The 19166-nt window shown below is 36.2% G+C and overlaps 1 protein-coding gene across 9 annotated transcripts in view; it reads right to left on the bottom strand.

The window, feature by feature from the left end:
- LOC129779897 (low-density lipoprotein receptor) overlaps positions 1 to 19166 on the bottom strand; it is an 839868-nt gene that overhangs the window by 299886 nt on the left and 520816 nt on the right. For 3 of the 9 annotated variants that reach the window (XM_055787658.1, XM_055787659.1, XM_055787657.1), the window contains exon 1: positions 6951 to 7801. The exons of the other annotated variants lie outside the window; for them this stretch is intronic. In XM_055787658.1, the coding sequence (XP_055643633.1) occupies positions 6951 to 7053 (103 nt within the window). In that variant the 5' untranslated portion in view covers positions 7054 to 7801. Of the gene's footprint in view, positions 1 to 6950; positions 7802 to 19166 lie in introns of those variants that run through there. 9 annotated transcript variants of the gene reach the window in all.

The raw sequence follows: 19166 nt of genomic DNA, 5'->3' as shown, positions 1-19166 counted from the left end.
TATTTTCTAAAATTATGTGCCTCAAAGGGTTTAGCCTAAGGGTTCACATAAAGTTTTACAAATGGCCGTTTCCAAGGTCTTGAAAGAGAGAGCAAAAGAAGAAGAGAGAGAGAGGGAGAAAAAGACGAATAAAGAAACAGAGAAAAAGAAAGAGAGAGACAAAGAGGGAGAAAGGCAGAAAAGCTTACTCTCTCTTTCTCTCTCTTTCTATCTCTTTTTCTCTCTTTTTCTCCTTTTCTTTCTCTTTTTTCTCTCTCTCTTTCTATCTCTTTTTCTCTCTTTTTCTCCTTCTCTTTCTCTTTTTTCTCTCTCTCTCCCTCACTCTTATTCCTTCTCTTTTCTCTCTCTGTAGCAGAACAACAATCATCTTCTTTTGATTCAAAAACGAACGCGAACCGTCGTAGAGCAGAAGGCGACGAAAGGGCCCGAATTGCTTTTTGATTTATGTTAACAGAGAAACTGCTGGAAAAAGCAAAAACTCATTTACGATTGAGTGTGAAGGCCAAGAGCTCCATGGTCCCCTGTCTATCCTCAGTTGAATATGACTTTGCCGAGTCCTGCTTATGACTGCTTTTGAGCTATAAAAAAAAAGGATAACCAAAATTTTTGATGGAATCAAAAAATTAATTTTCTTATCTTTATAAATAGAGGTGAACAGGGTGACTATGAAAAACAAATTTTTTTCTCTTACTTTTACATTTCAAATTTTACATGAAAACTATCTTCGGACAACTTTTATTTTTTACTTAGACAAACATTTTGCGATGCAGAACTTGTAAATATCTTGATCCTACTCAAAGTTATAAATTTTTTCCTCAAAATAGGCTCGTTTCATTTGTTTGTCGCTCTTTCTGAGGCAAACATGAAAAACGTTTGTTGGCGGGGTTTTAAAAGGCACACTCGACTTTGAATAAGGTAGATGTTTCAAAAATATTTTATTTTTTATATTCGAGATTACAATTTGAGAACAAGAGCTTTTAGGGAAAAAAAAACACCAATAACTTTGAATAGGATCAAGATATTGACAAGTTTTACATCGCAAAATGTTTGTCTTGATAAACAGTGACTCAAACTCGTAATCGTACTCCACCATGCAGATCTCTTTTCCCTTCTTCTGAAAGTCTAAAGCAAGCTTTGGGAACATTCTATTTAAAAAAAAGTCATAGTATCATATGAGTGTTGAAAGGTTTGCTATCCGATTTCAGAATAATGGTTTTCGATTCGATTAAATCAAAAGTTTAACTTCCTCAACTTTTGGTTAGAGGTAAATATAGTTCGACGATTTTGTAGATGATATCTCAAAAACGAAAAAAATAGCATCTCTGATATCGAGATATATTGTTTAAAAAATCCTCAGCTTTCAAGTAAAAATATAAAAAATATAGTGCCCTCTAGGCAAAGCCATGAAAACAACAACAAAACAACTACAATCAATAATTACGAAAACAAAATCCATTGTTTTTGCAAGTTCAATATTTTGTAACAAAAGGCTAGCTCATTCTATTTGATATGTCGATCATTTAAATTGGTTCAGTGATTCAAAAGTTATAATTTTTTGAAAAAAGTCATTTTTGGAAATGGAAATGGTCACGAAAAAAATAAAAAAAACAGGTCTAATATTTTGCTATAAAGAACAAGCTTCCACTTTTCATGGAAACCTGAGAACCACTATATCGGTTTGGCATGGGATGGCTTTATATACCGATATAGTGGTGCTTAAATTTTCGTGAAAAGTGGTAATTATGTACTTTATCGCAAAAAAAAAATACTGCACTTCCGAGAAAAATTTAATTTCATTTTCGTAATTATTGATTTTTTTATTTTTTATAGTTTTCATAGTCTCGGAACCAAGGGCGCTATATATTTTCATATTTTTTCTTGAAATCTGAGGATTTTTTACATAACATATCTTAAAATCAGAGAGGCGTTATTTTTTGTTCTTGAGTTATGACTTTACAAAATTAATCGATCGTCCGAAAAAAAAATTCCATAAAAAAAATCATAACTTTTGAATTAAATTGAATAAATTAAATTGAAGCCAATGTGCTAGTCTTGTTTTAAAAAAATATTACAGAGGAACTTCGATGGTCGTACCCTCGATATAACGTCACTCGATACTCATTTTCAAAGCGTGACGGAACAATTTATTGGATTTTTTTTCTGAAGGAACAATACATGAATACATTGTTTGTATTTTAATACCAAAAAATGTGTTGTACTTTTAACCAATCTCGAAATACAACTGGTTTTGTGATTCCGGATTCTAGATGAATCAAGCTTTAATTAATTGTACGAAAGGAAACATCATGAGAAGGACTGGCTTCGTCTTCTAGTTGAATTTATTCATTAACCTTACCCAAACAGCAACACAATAAAGTAATGTAAGCTACGTTTCTGAGTTCTTTATTATGCTTCGATGCTTCGATAAAATTTTCATTAAATATAATAAACCTTCACATTGAATATCAGAAGTCACAATAATGCATCGAGTAATGTAGTATACCTGGAGGTTATTTCTACACACTTTGGGGCGGACGGTACAAATGTCATCAAAACAAATGCAAGCAAGAAACCGGTTTTGCGCCGCAGGGATACTAGGTGATTATTTTCAAATGTCTTCACACGGTACGAGAAAATGTCTCAATTTTTTTCACCATAATATCGGTAACTCTATTCGTTCACTTCAGCTTTGAAGTTTTGGTTGCAACTCAAACCATATCCATGAAACTAAATGTTGAAAAGGTGTGTAACCGGAAAACCCTTCGATTTTGTGAAGTGGTCGTTTGAAAGATCTAGGTTAATCTATTGTATAGTATAGGTCCAAAATAATAGCAATGCAATGTCATAATCATTCGAATTTACGAGTGCAAATGAACTAATGTCTTCTAGAGACGATACCGTTCGTTCCTTGAGACTAAAGCCCTACTTTTTTCCGATATTTTCGGCCAATAGTTAGAATTTCATGGAAATAATATCATTTACCCTCCTGTACTTGCGTGCAAAATCGTAACACGTATACTCACGCACGGTGTCACAGACCGAAAATTGAACTTCTTTTTATTGTTGCCATTGTGCATTTTTCAGGCTTTGTTGGCATTTATTTGAAGAAGAGGGTATGATTGAATGCAAAAACTCCAAAACATATGTTTTCTTCGTCTTTATTATGCTTTAATAGTCAGCCTCATCAAAATAGAGTAATTTTTGATACTCTAACACAAATAACGAAATTCGAATTTTTCACTATTATTAATTAAAAGTAAACAACTGAATATAATTCATGGAAGTATAAAGAGCATAAAAGTACATAAAAACGTATTAATCGATTGTGGTTTCATTGGAGTAAGAATCAGAACATAGCATAACTGCATACTCGAAATAAACATATTTTTTACATTTCATGCAATTGTTGCGTGTTTTTCAGGTCTTTTATCGAAGAAAAGAATGTATAACGACCTTCTAGGTAATTACCAGATGATAAAGGTTCTGGAATATAAAATTTGCATATCTCTAATATTCTTTGTCTCTGTTTTCTTGGTAAACTAAGAATTAATGTCTTTTTTTAGATGGGGCATAAAAGATGATATTAAAGGAATTCTAGGAACTTCCTTTTCTTTTTCTTGTCGATATTGCCCATTAGAAAAAATATCCCCGAAACTGTAACTGTTAAAAATTACTATAAGCTATCGATTAATTTATAGTTTACTGTTTACAATTATTCCACAAGTGAAATTCTTTCACAAGTGTGTATATGTATGACCATTATATTTAGCGAATAACTATACGAAAGTCCAACATTTATATTTTGCTTTTGAACGTGAATCTAGCGACGAATAGTTAATATATGGATCCGTTCAATCCAGTTACAAAAGGCACTGAAATCAAATAAGTCCGGAGTCCGGTAATGATCTTATACATTATATTTAATAAATATTCCACGCCACTAACATTAATTTAAACATTTCATTCAACAATATTCTAGAATATGAAAAAAGGCACTTGTCTAAAAAAGTTACTCCTATACGCGCATCGGTGTGTCAGACCGAAAGTGTTAAAAAGGTGACACACGTCCCATTTGTACCAACACATGCGATACCCTAAACGATGTCGAACGACGAATAACGAGGCTAGAGAGAATCGCAAAGTTGTAGTGTTGATATTTTCTGAGAAATGAACAAATTATTGATTTCTCGGTCTGACAGACCAATGCGCGAGTATAGGAGTGCTAAAAATCAACGTATGCTATCATACTGAAATGTCTTCACATATTTCATAATGTCTTCAAAATGTATTCACAAAATCAAATGTCTTCAAAATGAAGACTTGTCTTCTAACCTGGCATCTCTGGTGCGCCACAAGGTGGAAGAGAGACGAAATCGCGAGAAAAGATTGCCTGATTAATTTCCAACAACGATGCTAATTTGAAATTTTCATTAATTTGTTTTTCACTTGCTACACGATATTTGTTAACTGTTTTTATTTTGTTTTAATTTAAACTTTTTCTCTTCCATTTTATTTCTGGCCAATGAAACACAAATATAGGAATTACAGCGTTTGCAAAATAAAATAATGCGGTTGATACTAAAATGTAACAGATTCACTTCCTCATTTTTTATGTTAGACGCTCTGCAATGGTTATCCGTGAAGCAAAGGATTGTTTATTTAACTATGGTGTTCATTTCCAAATTAGTTAAAGGTTTGCTGCCTCGATAATTGTGTGATCGAGTTGAAAGAGGAAGTGACTTTCACAGTTATAACACAAGAAACGCGAATGAATTGAGAACACCCAGTTTCTTAACATGAGCCTCACAAAATTCGTTGTATTTCAAAGGTATAAATGTGCCCAACTCGATGCCAAGACATATTAAACGTGCAACAACACTTACAGAATTTGAGTAGCACGTGTGAAATACAACGTGAAAGCTGTGTTTCATTAACAGCCGACCGATATATTTTTAAATTTAATGACGAAGATTGTTACTGACGAAGTTTTATAAGAACGGATAATTTAATGTGGGATTTTTTGCAGTTTGTTTTTAATGTTTTCAATTAACCTGACGAAGTTTTTTTTTGAACGGGTTATATTATGTGAACTATTTAATTTTTTAAATTATCTTTTTTTTTTAATTTGTATTTATGTCCTCTCTATTATGTCCGTCATGATCCTGGTGATGATGGACTATTTTTATTTTTATTTTGTTGTTTTTATATTCAATTAGTTAAAAAAAATAAAAGTAGTCTACATAAGTTTGAGCGGCGCGCGTGACACAGATATAAAGGATATTAAATTGAAAGTTTTTTAAAGGCCGGTCTAGAAATTTTTCGTTCAGGAAATTTTCTCGATTTCTCTGGATGAGGATAATCATAGGCAATCCAATACAAGGCTGGTGGTTGGGCTTGTGCTTTGGTGGACCACTTGGCTGCAAGGACCTCGTCGGGACCGTATCGGCTCTGAGGCGGACATGTCTGAGTATTGGCTTGTCATTTGACATTTCAATTTTTTGAACTTATATCTGTAAATAAAATCAGTTCATTGTTTTTTTTTGTTTGCCTAACTGATTTCAATGCTGAAAAAACTAACTAAATTATCTTTTAGATAACTCGTCCTGCTCTAATCTCTGTAGGGGAAGGAGGCGAGACTATCATCATTATCATCGTTAATTCTGAAGTTTTTGTAGTTGTAGTTTTAGCTATATTTTGGATAAATAAATGATCTTTAATGCAACAATCTTCATTGAGATTAGTTTTCATACAGTGTTCGGAATTTGAGTCAGGGACAAAAATGGCGTTTGGGATTTGAAACAAATGTAAATGAATATAATTTTAGTGTTTCTTTTTACCATAAATATGTATTTGTAAATCAATTTTATAGTAATCAAGGGAAAAAAGGCACTGTTGAATCAATAATTCAAATCAATTTTGCAAAACAATAAGTGTTCGGAATTTGAGACAAAACGGTAGCCAAGAGAATAAAATTACCTTCACTTTTTTAACTTTTTTAACCACCTAAAGCCGATTTTATTACAAGCGACAAGAGCTTCACCAAATATGGTTGAGTCATGCAGTTCAAATCTACTCATCTCAATTTCTTTTCGACAGTTTTCAACCAATTTGTTCACTGAAACAATCACACACCACACCGGGCTCGGGTCGAAACGATGGACACCGTTATAAACCGAAGACATCAGAAGCCAGCTAACGAACACCTCTCTGACGAGATGACATTATTTGCGATGCCAAACGCCGTTTGCTTCCCCACAGCCTGGGGAAAACTTTTTCGATTTTGACGACTTAATTCGTTGCGTGGCGAGCAAAAGTTGCTGATTTAATATCTAATCTTGGGTCTCCGAGCTATCCGTTCGTCGGTCCATCTGTCGCCCTGGGAGGGCCAGCGGTGGATAAACTTTGTCATTGCACGCAAGCTGTGTGCGGCATTACATCAGCAATAAAGCAGAATTATCCCAACATCATTGCGGAGCAACTCGACGTCGACCTGATGGATGACGGCAAGGCAAGGCGCGTTTCCATCAGGTTTTGCGCGCATATGCATACTTATTGCACATAATTGGTCATTAAGTGCGAAGCCTGCTCGACAGCTTTGGTGCAGCGGTAGCGACAGGCAGCGGCAGTAGCAGTGCTGGCGACAGGAGATGGATGTAAAGTGGACATTGGACCCGCTGCCTCTGCTACCGGACTGTGGTGCTACTGCCACACTATTGATGCTGGGAAAAACTGGATCCGCTCGCCGCCGAGTGCGATGCAAAATCTGATGCAATTTGGATCGATCCGAGCATAAGCGGTGCAACGGACACGAGGAGATTCTAATATTCATTCGATGGGTGATGATTGAAATGCGAAAGTAAATTGCTCTTTCCCAATGAGGCATTAGCTGCGATATGTACATCATTAGACTCATCTGGGATTCGTCGCTATTTATGACACTTGCTTCTTACCTTTACTTGCCCTTGTCAGTTGTGTCTGGGGGAGAGCCGACTGGACATACCCAGTGGCTACCAGCAGGATCATCCAGCCCACTACAAATTGTTCACCAAACATTGCACGGTTATGCACCCCTCTAACACTGCCGAAAAAAAATTTCACCGATAAAACACAACCAAACACTTCTACTGTAACCTCGTTTGCACTTTAATCGCACTTCTTCTACACGAACACAAATATTATTCTCGCCAAAGTTCACGTCAAAGTTGCCCACGATTATCATCCAAGCGGGGCTTCGCAATGCATTTGCTATCTTGTCTGACCTTTCCGTCCGTCAGAAGATTTCTTCTTCCCATCAATGGAACCCGGCCACGCTTCGCTTCGTCATCTCGTTCTCAGCACAATCCCCCCAGAAGCTCCACAATGGATCCCAAATTACACACAAAGCGATCCAAATCCTAGAGAATCCTTAGTCTTGGATGCAATTGACACTGATCCGTTGCCAAGAAGCGCGCGGTATATCTGCTGTTTCACTGTCTTGTTGCTCAACAAGGAAGAAGGAAATCCTTTAATTAAAACCACTTGCACTCGGCACTAAACCTGGTCCTCCGCGGGGAAAGCCAACGTTTTGAACGTGGCAAAAAAAAGAACAATATTTATACACTTTATTCACACACTCCCGATCCCCGGAATCCGAGTTTTGTTGTGATGCACCGAAATCCTTATCGTCAATCACACAACTGTGCGAGGGGGAAGAGACAATCCTCTCGTGTACACTTTTCGCGCGACAAATTTTCCCCGAATTTCGCAGGAAACAGCAATCCGTGTCATTTCAGCACGGAACGGTCTAATAAACTGAAGGTTGCGCTGTCACGGGCCTCGGAGCCACCACAGTCTGGCTGGATGCTGTGCGCGTTCTCTTTCGCCTTCTCTCTCTCTCTCTCTCGCGTTCGCTATCACTCTCCTGCGCTGGTTTGGTCCAGCTGGTTATCATCATCTGAAGGTGCTCTTATCAACCGGGCGGAAAGGAATCCGTGGACTCACTCTCCGTGTGTGTGTGTGTGTGTGTCTGGGATCTCTCACTCGCAAGGCGAGTGATGAGGGCTCGTGGGCTCCAACTCCATTTCCAGTGAGTGATTTCCCCGACCAAAGGACGCGATTTGTTGTGATGCCTTGCACTCTCGTGTCTTGTGTTTGAGTGCTTCCCATCGCTTGGGCAAGGCAAGGCAACGCGGCGGGTGCCTTCGAATGATGTTGAGTAATGACAGCGAAAGTGTAATCGAGCAAAGAATTGCACCATGTCTCGTTCCCGTGACACACAGCTAGATCAAGTTAGCCACGAGCGAGCATCATTTGCTCTCCACCACTAAGCGCCTCGGGGAGGGCTTACGGCCGAGAAACAGTGAAATACGACGCTTTCAGTCAGATGAATATCCACGAAACCAATTGTTTTTGTGTTTAGATGAGGCGCGCGAATGGAAAGTGGTTGCCTTGTATGCAAGTTCATTTTTGACGTAGAACTACGTCTTTCATTAATGTTGCCAAATCGGAAAACAGGTCACGTTTTTATGAAATAAAGTTAACGTTAAAAACTATTTTTGCCGCGAACGGATTTTGGCGATTTACATACCAAACCAATCGGACATTCCCTGAGATTTGTTTGATATGCTATACATTACAATCTAATTGACTGTATATGGTTTAAATTGATGAGAATTGGAAGCATTCCTATTTCCTCATACATTTGTTCTGTCCATTGGTGTACTTTCCCGAACATAGCTGTCAATAACGAGCAACGAAGGGGAAATCGTGAGATGTAAAGTCCCCGTGAACAAAGGAAAAGAAGAAGAACGAAGGGGAATATTTGCCTAGAGTATAAATAGTGGATCTGTAAGAATTCGGCTCCTTTAAACTTATGTAACTGAGCCTGTAAAAATAAACGAATTTAATAATAAAAAAAATAAATAGTGGATCTCGCTGAGGCGAACTTTCATTCTTCGTGAGGAAATCGACGTGGGGCCGAAATCGTGCTCCATAACCCATACGTTAAAATGGTGCATCTTCGCTACGCTGAAACCCCATTTGTATCTACTCCCGTGTGCATTGGCCCTGTAACGATGCAACAATCGCCTAATTTTTATGCTATGATTGACGATTGTTTTGTGTTGCAAATTATGCAGTTGTAATGATAAATATAAACAAGACGCTAGGGTGTTAGTAATGAATCTCTGCTGAGGCAAATATTGAGCCTTTTTACAAGCAGTTAACATTGTTTATTTTCTGTCATCAATGCATTGAACTGACGCTATGGTATAACAGGTGTTAAGGTTGTGCTCCAAAAAATCGTTTGGGGAATAAGTTATTAATTCATTTGGGTTCGTGTGCCAGTCGCAAAACTGCTTCCAACTAGGATTGCATTTGCGCTAATCTTGATAATAATGAAGCAGTACTTCTCTTTTCGAGGTTGTTGAGATTAACCGATAGAGTTTATTTCGTTTATTCAGTCAGCAAGAAAGTAAATTTTCTGGAATTTTGCATGTGATTTGGTTTCGCTTGCCACTAGCAAAACTTTCTCCACCAAGGATGAAAGCTGCGCTTATCTCGAGCATGTATTGTTCTGCGAGCACATGAATGAATCATCAAACAATTATCGTCAAATGATTCTACAATAAAAAAAACATTCTAGGGTGACCAAACCGGTAGAATGGTTATTTTAAAATTTTCGTAGCATTATAAAATAATATCCGCAGTTATAAACAAGTGACTTGAATTAAACCACAGCCTAGTTCTACGTCAACAATGCGGTCGTGTCTTGAACACAACCTCCTATAATTTTTTTTCACATATCTGCATGTTATGATGGGTTCAATACACATTTTGAACGCCCGTTGCTCATGAATTTAACAGGAAGTAAATTTAAAAATTGCGGTTTTTTAGAGGAACAGTTATTCGTTCCTTCTCAGGAAAGATTAGGTCAAATTATACAGTATAAGGAATATGCCATATGTAGGAAAAAGAAAGTACTACATGAGCTGAAAAGCCCCGGGTTTTTTTAATGGAAACAATATTTTTTTTTTGCATTTTATTTTATTTTTTGTATTTATTCCTCAACATAGTTTTCTCCGAGGGCAATACATTTGGTATAGAGCAATTCCACCCCAAATCAGCCGAAAAACAGCAAATTTTGACGCGACTCTCTTCGATTCTATTGAAATTTGATAAAAATGATAGACACTACCTAAAATCACAATTTTTATTATCATATGACCAGTTTTAATTATGACTGATTTTTAAAAGAGCGTAATCAAAATCATTGATCTTACTTTCAAAAAATTGTAAATCAAAACTCAGATGTCTGATTAAAATATGATGTATGAGAAAGTTGTTGGAAAATAGATGAACCATTTTGAAAAATTACATTTTAAATGTACTGTTAAAAAATCTCAAAAATGAAATTTAATATTTTAAACTTTTATATCTCAAAACAAGATTCCCCCCTCTTTTTCGATATTTTTTGTATATTTTAATTGGAAAGTCCATTCAATTTAACACAGTTTGGCGTATAGTGGTGCCGTGGAAACTCACCAAAATGGAGATAAAAATTTTTGAATGTTTTTTCAAATTTCAATACAGTAAAACCTGTTTTTGTGCGGTTATTTTTGTGCATTTTTTTGTGCGGTGTATGAAAACGAAGTTATCGTCCATTTAGTTTTTTTCGATGGTTTATATGCATTTCAGTGTGAAAAAAGCATATTTGCGTTCCAATTATCCATTTCTGAAATCATTCCCCTCCTATCATCTAATGATCTAAATTTTTCGAAGTTTTTGCATGACATGATTTCTAACAGTAACACGTTTCGACATGCAACTAAAAGCACAAAACAGCCACGCGCAACTGAAAATACAAAGTGTCCCATCGCAAAGCAGGGAAACAAAAGGAAATTGAACGGTGAACGGCGCGGATTTGAGTTATTTTCTTGAGGGAAACTTTTTTATGCGGTCCCTATCTACCGCACAAAAAAAGTTTTTTTCTTCAAAATGTGTACCGAACACGATTTTTTCAAGCTGGTGGTGAAGTTTTGCACAATTTTTTATGCGACTTTTTTGTGCGGTCCCTATCCCACGCACAAAAAAAGGTTTGCCTGTACTTTGTGAAAGCGTAAATATTTAAGAAAAATAACACGAAAAATGGAATCTTCATGCAATTCAACATGAAAAACTGTATATTTCGTTTTATCCTAGGACTAAGCGTTCTCATGCCGAGTTTAAAAAAATCGGAGAGGGTCGTGTCAACAGCCGACTGATTTGGGGTGGAATTGCTCTATAGTGAGTTTCCAACATTTCGATTCACTTTCTGTAGTACGAAACGTCTAAGTCTTCGAAATATTCCTCGGTGCCGCTCTGCAATTTGCCTATCGGGCTCAGGAGTGCGGTAATGAATCCACGTTTCATCAATTGTCACAAAACGTCGAAAGAAATCCACTTCATTACGCATCAACAACGTCAAACTGGCTGTTGAATCATCAACGCGCCGATGCTTTTGGTCGACGGTCAGCAAACGCGGCACCCATCGCGCAAATAGCTTTTTCATGTCTAAAATGTATCCCACTCGTTCTTTTGAAATTGCTACGGCCTCAGTTAACTCACGTAACTTCACTTTACGATCGTCCAAAACGAGTCGATGCACTTGTTTTACGATTTCTGGATTTCTGTAGCCTCTTTTGGCCTTCCAGAGCGAGGTGCATCTGCGGTGCTTGTACGGCCCATTTTAAATTTACTAAACCACCGATAAACTGTTGTTTTCGAAGGCGCAGAAGTGGAATAACATTTCGTCAACCATTGCATACATTGTTCAGGAGTTTTTCCCATCAAAAAACAATGTTTGATCAAAATGCGATATTCCTCTTTTTCCATTTTCTATACGAATGCTCAGGTAGTGACACTTAAACAACTGTAGTTTGTGAAGGAAAAAACGAAATGTCATGAAACTTCACACAAAAGCCAATGACAGATGAACCTCTCGAAATGAATCTTGTTCATTTTTTGTGGCGCCATCTGTTTAAAATACCCGGGACTTTTCAGCGTATTTAGTATAATGCGAACAAGGACAGAAAACATAATTTTATTAACCGATACATTGCGCATACAAAAGTGCAAGCCAAGGTTATAAATAGTGCATATGCTGCGGAAAACCGCCTTTTTCGTTGAACACTCAGAGCAGTAAACTTTTTTTTTGATACATTTGTTAGCATGACTGTAAGGAAACCGTAGAACCAGGGCCTCAAGTGACAAAACCATCGTTACAATAAAAAAAAATAAAAGTAATTTTTCACATTTCGTTATATTCTAAAACAATATCCGAAGTAATGAAAAAGCGAAATGTGTGAAATAATTTTGTAGTTCTACGTTGAAATATTTTGATTTTCAGCAATTTTCAAACATTATTCAGAGTTTTGTTCGTCGTTAGCTTCAGGAAAACTCCGATATAACGAAAATTTCAATTTCAAAATTGTACGTTATATCGAAGCATAAAGAAGATCTCGGAAATATAGCTCAGATAACTTTATTTTGATGCTGCTAAAGCCAACCTTCTCGTCATTTTTTTTCTTCATACAGTTGATTGGGGGTAAATACATAAATAACTAAAAAAATTGCAATGATATTTGCAAGCGTTCTACCTCTGACGGAAACCACCCCATCATCTGCAAGCTGTCTTGCGTGCATTTTTCTGCCAAACAACTGTCAATATATTTCACATAAAAATTATAAAGAAGGGTGTTGAGATATTAGCCTTGGGGTAGACCCATATAACTATTACTGGAAGTTGTCAGTTGTCCGAGGGTGAAGTTCATTTGCTTTTCTGACAACAAATTGTAAAAGTGAAACATCGTTCTCTGCCAATCGACGGATGATCCATCAAACAAACGAAAAATTAGTAGTCCAAATGAGCAATCTTCAGAAATTTAGAAATTTAACTCTTTACATGCTCTGTGTGGCGGTCCTGAAATGCAATTCCACGTTGAGATAATCGGCCGCTGCCCAACCCACTTCGATTTTTATTATAGTTTGGTACAAAAGGTACCAACAACTTTCAAATTTTCATCGTTACGTGAATTTCGCGTTTTGATTTTATTTAAAAGTCTCTTATTTTTTTGTATGTTTTCTCCCGAATCAATCAAACGTTGTCACGAACTAAAATAGAAGAAAACCACGTTCGGTCTTGAAAGAAAAAAGCCAGTCATTGGAGAAACAACTGCTTGTTTACAATGTGTGTCACCTGTGTGAATGTGTCGTCATATGAGATAAATCACATTAGAAAAAATATATTATGAACTGCTGAAAATTGATATTTTTGCATAAACACGGAAACTCGGCATTCATTGATTTTTTTTTGTATCGATATAACAAATGTACAGAAGAACTCAATTAATAAAACCTTATCTGAAGAAATAATAACATATCGAACCGTCTACTTTTCCAAAAAAAAACATGTAGGAACGAAAAAATTCCTCTTACCATGTAGTTTAAGACCCAAATTTTAAACATCATTCTGCTTAGGGCATAACGAATAGTTATATCAAAAAAGCATTCCTATTTTATTCAATAGATTATTCGATCTTACAATCGTTAAATTGTTGAATAATTTGAATTTAAATTCAAATTCATAATTAATGCCACTATTGGAATTTAAGACCAAACATCATGAGACAGGAAGTATAATAAATCAGCCATTCCATGCCAAACCAATATAGTGGTTCGCAGATTTTCGTCAGAAGTGGTAATTTTATTCTTTATCGCAAAACTATAGACCCGTGTTTTTTTAATTTTTTGCTAGGCATTTCCATTTTAGGGTGGTACGAAAAATCAATGTTTTCTATCATTTTCCAAAAAAGACTTCTTTCAAAAATTCATAACTTTCGAACCTCTGAACTGATTTAGATGTTCGACATATCAAATTGAAGCCAATGGCCTATTAAAAAATATTGAACTTGCAAAACCTATGGATCTCAGTTATGTAACTATTGATTGTAATCGTTTTTTATTGTTTTCATGGCTTTGGACTAGAGGGCGCTATATTTTTTTATATTTTTTCTTGAAAGCTGAGCTTTTTTACATAACATATCTCGATTTGAGAGATACTATTTTTTCGTTTTAGAGATATGATTTTTCCGATGGTTGGAAAAAATAAATTTTCCCCCTTTTTTCCACTAAAAAAAAATCATAACTTTTGAACTACTGGACCGATTCAGATGATCGACACATCAAATTGAAGCCTATGAGTTAGTTTTCTTCGTTAGTTTTTTCTTTCTCGGTTAAAGATAGAGGGCGCTTTTTTACATAATATATCCTAAAATCAGAGAGGTGTTATCTTTCGTTTTTGAGTTATTATTTTGCAAATTTAACACGTTTTAAGTCTTTGTTCAATATTCCTATGTGACTAGACTAGACCTATGCGACAAGAATCCAATCTTCCCGCAAATGTGATATTTTTTCAGAGAAGGTAAGCTGATTGGCTTCAATTTATAATATCGATTATCTAAATAGGTTTAGTAGTTCAAATGTTATGAATTTCCTCAGCCTGCAAGAAAAAATATAAAAAATATAGCGCCGTCTAGTCCAAAGCTATGAAAACAATAAAACGAATACAATCAATAGTTACGAAAATAAAATTAATATTTCTTGCATGTTAAAATTGCTTAATAAAAGGCTAGCTCATTGGCTTCAATTTGATATGTCGAACATCTAAATCAGTTCAGTGGTATGAATTTTTAAAAAAAAGTCATCTTTGGGAAAAAGTGGAAAAAAAATATTTTTCGGACCACCCTAAAATGGAAATGGTCACCCTAACGAAAAAATTAAAAAAGTACGAGTCTAATATTTTGTGATAAAGAACAAAACTACCACTTTTTATGGAAATCTGAGAACCACTATATCGGTTTGACATAGAATGGCTGATATATCACATGACCCATTTTCAACTTAAAAAACTTTTGAACATATTGAAATGAAAAAATTTAGTTGTAGGTCAAAATAATGATTATGAATAAAGTACAAATATTCGTTTTGAAAAATAGTAGAAAGAAAAATAGCACATATTTCAATGGAAAGGTCATAGGAAGTGAATCAATACAAAAAAAACTGAGTTCAATGTTCTGAGCTCATACGACATCTAATTTCCTTGCTTTGAAATCATACCCAGGGCCTTGATGCGGTTTGAAATCGCATGGTAAGTCATTTTGAATGTTTTAGCAAGCTTTCCGCTCTTGAGTCTGTACTCAATAACAGCCCAATAACACCCTCAACAAAGCGTTTCGTCTTAGCTAGCCTCCCTTTCCTTTTGTTGCCGCTGGTGTGAAATTTGCCATTCCTAAAGTACCGAAACCAATATTCCGATGTTTTTATTGATGAGGTATGTTCTTCGAATACTTCACACTAGTTCGCTAAGCTCAAGCTGTGCGTTTTATTTATGCTCTGGCGTTTTTGTTCTCTAAATGGTTCTAGCCTGACTATTTTTTTTATTTTTGACTTTTGACTCAAAATCAATGCCAGAACGAATATCGTTTCGAATGTGATGAACATCAATTTGTTGCTTTTGATATTCAAAGTTTGAATAACAGCGAAGTTATGAACCTCACTCAATGCCGCCGCATTCGCACTGCTTCACACAGCGATTGATGCATTTTTTTTGCTTCAAATTAAAACAAAAAAGTGGCCCTTTCTAATTTTAAATAATAATTTTTTGTTAATAAAGGGGGAACGATTAAAATTTGGTCAAATAAAATTTTTATGGAATAGTTTTAACGTTAATAACTATGTTTGCTGTCAACGAATGCTGACGGATGAACGGATAACGATTTGCATACCAATCGAATTGGAAATTCTCTGAGAATTGTTTGATATATTACGATTTCCCAATTCCTGAATGGTATAAATTTAAAAAAATAGGAAGTATACCCATTCTCCCACACATTTGTTCTGTGAATTTATGTGCAAACCTGCCTGTGCTTTCTATACCGAGGAACGAATGGAGTCGTGAGGTATAATTTTTTTATACCACTGCGAATAAGGCGTGTGTAAAGCACTCGCTCGAACTGCAAATGCAGCGTTCGTTCATACGGACACTGTGAAGAGAATAGATATTGCAAATTAACCCCGCCCGCTTATAACTTTTTGTGTATAAATAAGCCCTTCGCGATTTTTAAAACTAATTCTCGCTCCGACAACCAAAGTTGTGCCCATTTTCAACCATACTAGGCTGAAAACGATCCTCATAATTATTCATAAAAAACGCGTAAGTAGGAATTATCAGAAGAATTTCTCCATGAAGCTTTTTAGATATGAACTTCTGAAAACAATATTTAGTTTTTCAATTTGTGTCAACTATCATATTTATTCCACCTCCTTAACAAGAAAATTACTTTGGTTCTTTTTTAATTAAGTATTCAGTTGGGATTTCTCTGAAAAATAAACACTTGATTGTATTCTAAGTGGCAAATTCGAGAATATGCGTGTACTAGAGTGCGAGTCAAATGAACTTTCGAAGTCCCTGGCAAAATTGGCATAATAAAATAATAAACAACTGGAAGCATAACTGACTTTAGGAGGAATAAAAACGATTGATTGGAATAAACTATAATCTCAGTCATAGAACTAATATCAAAATCAAAACAATGGAATACATTCAAAAGATCATAATCATATTTTTTTAGCAACAAAAAATTAGACATAATAGGAAGAAAAATAAACGGAACTATGTTGTAAGAAAACCAATTTTAATATCTTTCCACAAAACACATTCTCTCTCCTCCCAACCCCAGCACTTGGCAACGTTTACCCAAAAAAAAAATATCACTCATCTAGTGAAAACATAACAATCCAGTAAAGACTAAGGCCAGCAGCGGCGAAGACGACGACGATGACAACGGCGGCTGCAGCACTAGCCCTGGCCCCTCGCGTACGACGGATGGTGACCTCTCATTGCAGCCTTTGGGTATCCAGAGGCTGCCTGAGACGGCAGATAAAATTCCAGATCCTCGTGACCATTTGGATTGTACACGATCTCGGTGTTAGTGCGAGGTTTTTGTCTCAGCGGTCCCGGTACGGGACCAACGCGCTGGTAATGCATACCGGGGCCAGCTGCACCCTTCGGCTCGTAAAACTGCGGCTTTAGGTCGTACATCTGCTTTTGGGGTTTGTAAAGATGGGGTTTAGGTTCGAACATTTGGTGGATATCCTGTTGCGGTGCTGGTGGAGCCGGTCGGAAGCTATTCTGCGCGAAGTTATCCTTCCACGCTTGCTGGGGATCGTACTGGGCGATCGGATACCACGGTAGCTCGGGGTTTTCCTTCCGCTGATCAAGTTTGAAGTAATCCGCCGGTGGAACACGATCCGGTTTGGGCGGAAAGACTGGTGGCTGCTGATGACCGGAGTACTCATCGAACAAATCGTCACCAATTCTTGGATTGTACTCATTTGGTCTAGGTGGGGTATAGAAGTCCGATATGGGTCTCTGCATTACCAGATCCTTCCCTTCTTCGATCGTTTGGTCGAGCCACTGATCGATGTCTCGATAGTTGCGGTCCGGCACATTTCCGGACACTCTCAGAGCGACGAACGGCAACAGTATAGCTGCAAGCTTCCACATGATGAGTAACTCATCGACCAATGGTTAGTGACTAAATGATACCGGCCCGCGAAGGTTTTATAGTTTTGAGACTAATGTAACTATTGACATGAGTGGAGGTCACGTACGGTTTGATATGGCGTTGCGAATGCTTTCGGTTTAAACGCAAAACTAAAATAAACAAACGTAGCCATTCAGCAATGTGAACGTTTGATTATGCGGTAAGTTTAGTATATTTGTTATGATGTGCGATATCTAAGTTGTTTTCATATCAATATACAAATGGTTTTTTTTTTGCTCACGCAAATGTGCCGGGAAGCACGAACGATATATTCGATTACACCTCTATGAGAAACGTTAATAAATTCTGATTTATCATTCCGATTAGATCTAGATATGTCCTACGAATTCCTGATTCAAGTTGTGCTCCTTAGGTTTTACATATCTGATCATAAACTATGATTTTGCGCTCAAGGGGTTCGACGTTGTTCAGAAAATTATTCGATTTCCACAAATTTCCATTTCAACAAATGTTTAAGTTGTTTAAGTCATCATTCATTATTTTCAGTGCAATTATTCATCACTTATGGCGGTTCACCCTTTGTTTAATTTAGGTCTTACGTTTTCATTTTGTTGTGGCTGTGTGTACTTATTATTACTTCACATTGACTATTTTTTGGATAAGTTGTTTCATCAAAGATTTTTTTCTTCAGGTGGGACAGTTAGGAGTAGAGCCTTCTGACCTTATTTCCTAGGAAACTCTTTTACATGCAGAAGTTGTTCATAAGACCCCTGAGAAAATAGATGCGTACTCAAAAACAAGATGTTTAGTTTTTTGTTAATATTTATCTTTTAAAAGTGTGCACTTTATAAATTGATAAATATCAAAAATGAACAGCTCGAAAGAATGTGCTACAAAAATTCTAATCTTTCTAAAAGCAAGTTTCAATCATTTCGATAAAGAATACATTTTCGAAAATTGATATCATTACTCAATCCATTTTTTTTTTTCGATGGACTATTTACACCCCCTGAATATAAACATATTCGAGAGGCTCAAAATGAAAGGGGTGTAAGTGACATCATCGATTTCTCTACATCGACTCTCCCTCGTAAATTTGAATTGGAACGTTTTTGCAATTAGGTTATTAACTAGAGAAAAAGTTGATGAAGAGAAATCGATCAAGTCACTTACACCCTATTCCTTGTGAGCCCCTCATTTATAATGACAAAAATTGATTTTTTCAATATTCAATGTTCAAATAATTTTAATCTTGAACTTTATTTCATTGACCGTAATGCAATTTTCCTTCAACTGAATTTCAACATGAAATTCACAAAAGTTTCAGTCAAGGTTTACGTAATTCTACATTTTTATTGTTTTTTTTTTGACAATCTGCCTCAATTAATTCGGTTTCTGCCAGTTGAAGGGGTATTGAGGACGACAAGTTTCAATTTAATACTATTTTCGTGATCGTAAAACCTCCGAAAACAAACCACATTTCTTTTATGTCCTTATTTTGTAACTGTCAGTCCCAGTGATTAACGTTTTTTGAACGAAAAGTTCAATGTCAGTCTCTAGTGACCGACACGAGACGCAAAGTGT

The sequence above is a fragment of the Toxorhynchites rutilus genome, chromosome 3 (assembly GCF_029784135.1).
Source record: "Toxorhynchites rutilus septentrionalis strain SRP chromosome 3, ASM2978413v1, whole genome shotgun sequence".
Taxonomy (NCBI): domain Eukaryota; kingdom Metazoa; phylum Arthropoda; class Insecta; order Diptera; family Culicidae; genus Toxorhynchites; species Toxorhynchites rutilus.
The sequence above is the reverse complement of the archived record's forward strand: the minus strand, read 5'-3'. Positions and strand labels throughout refer to the sequence as shown.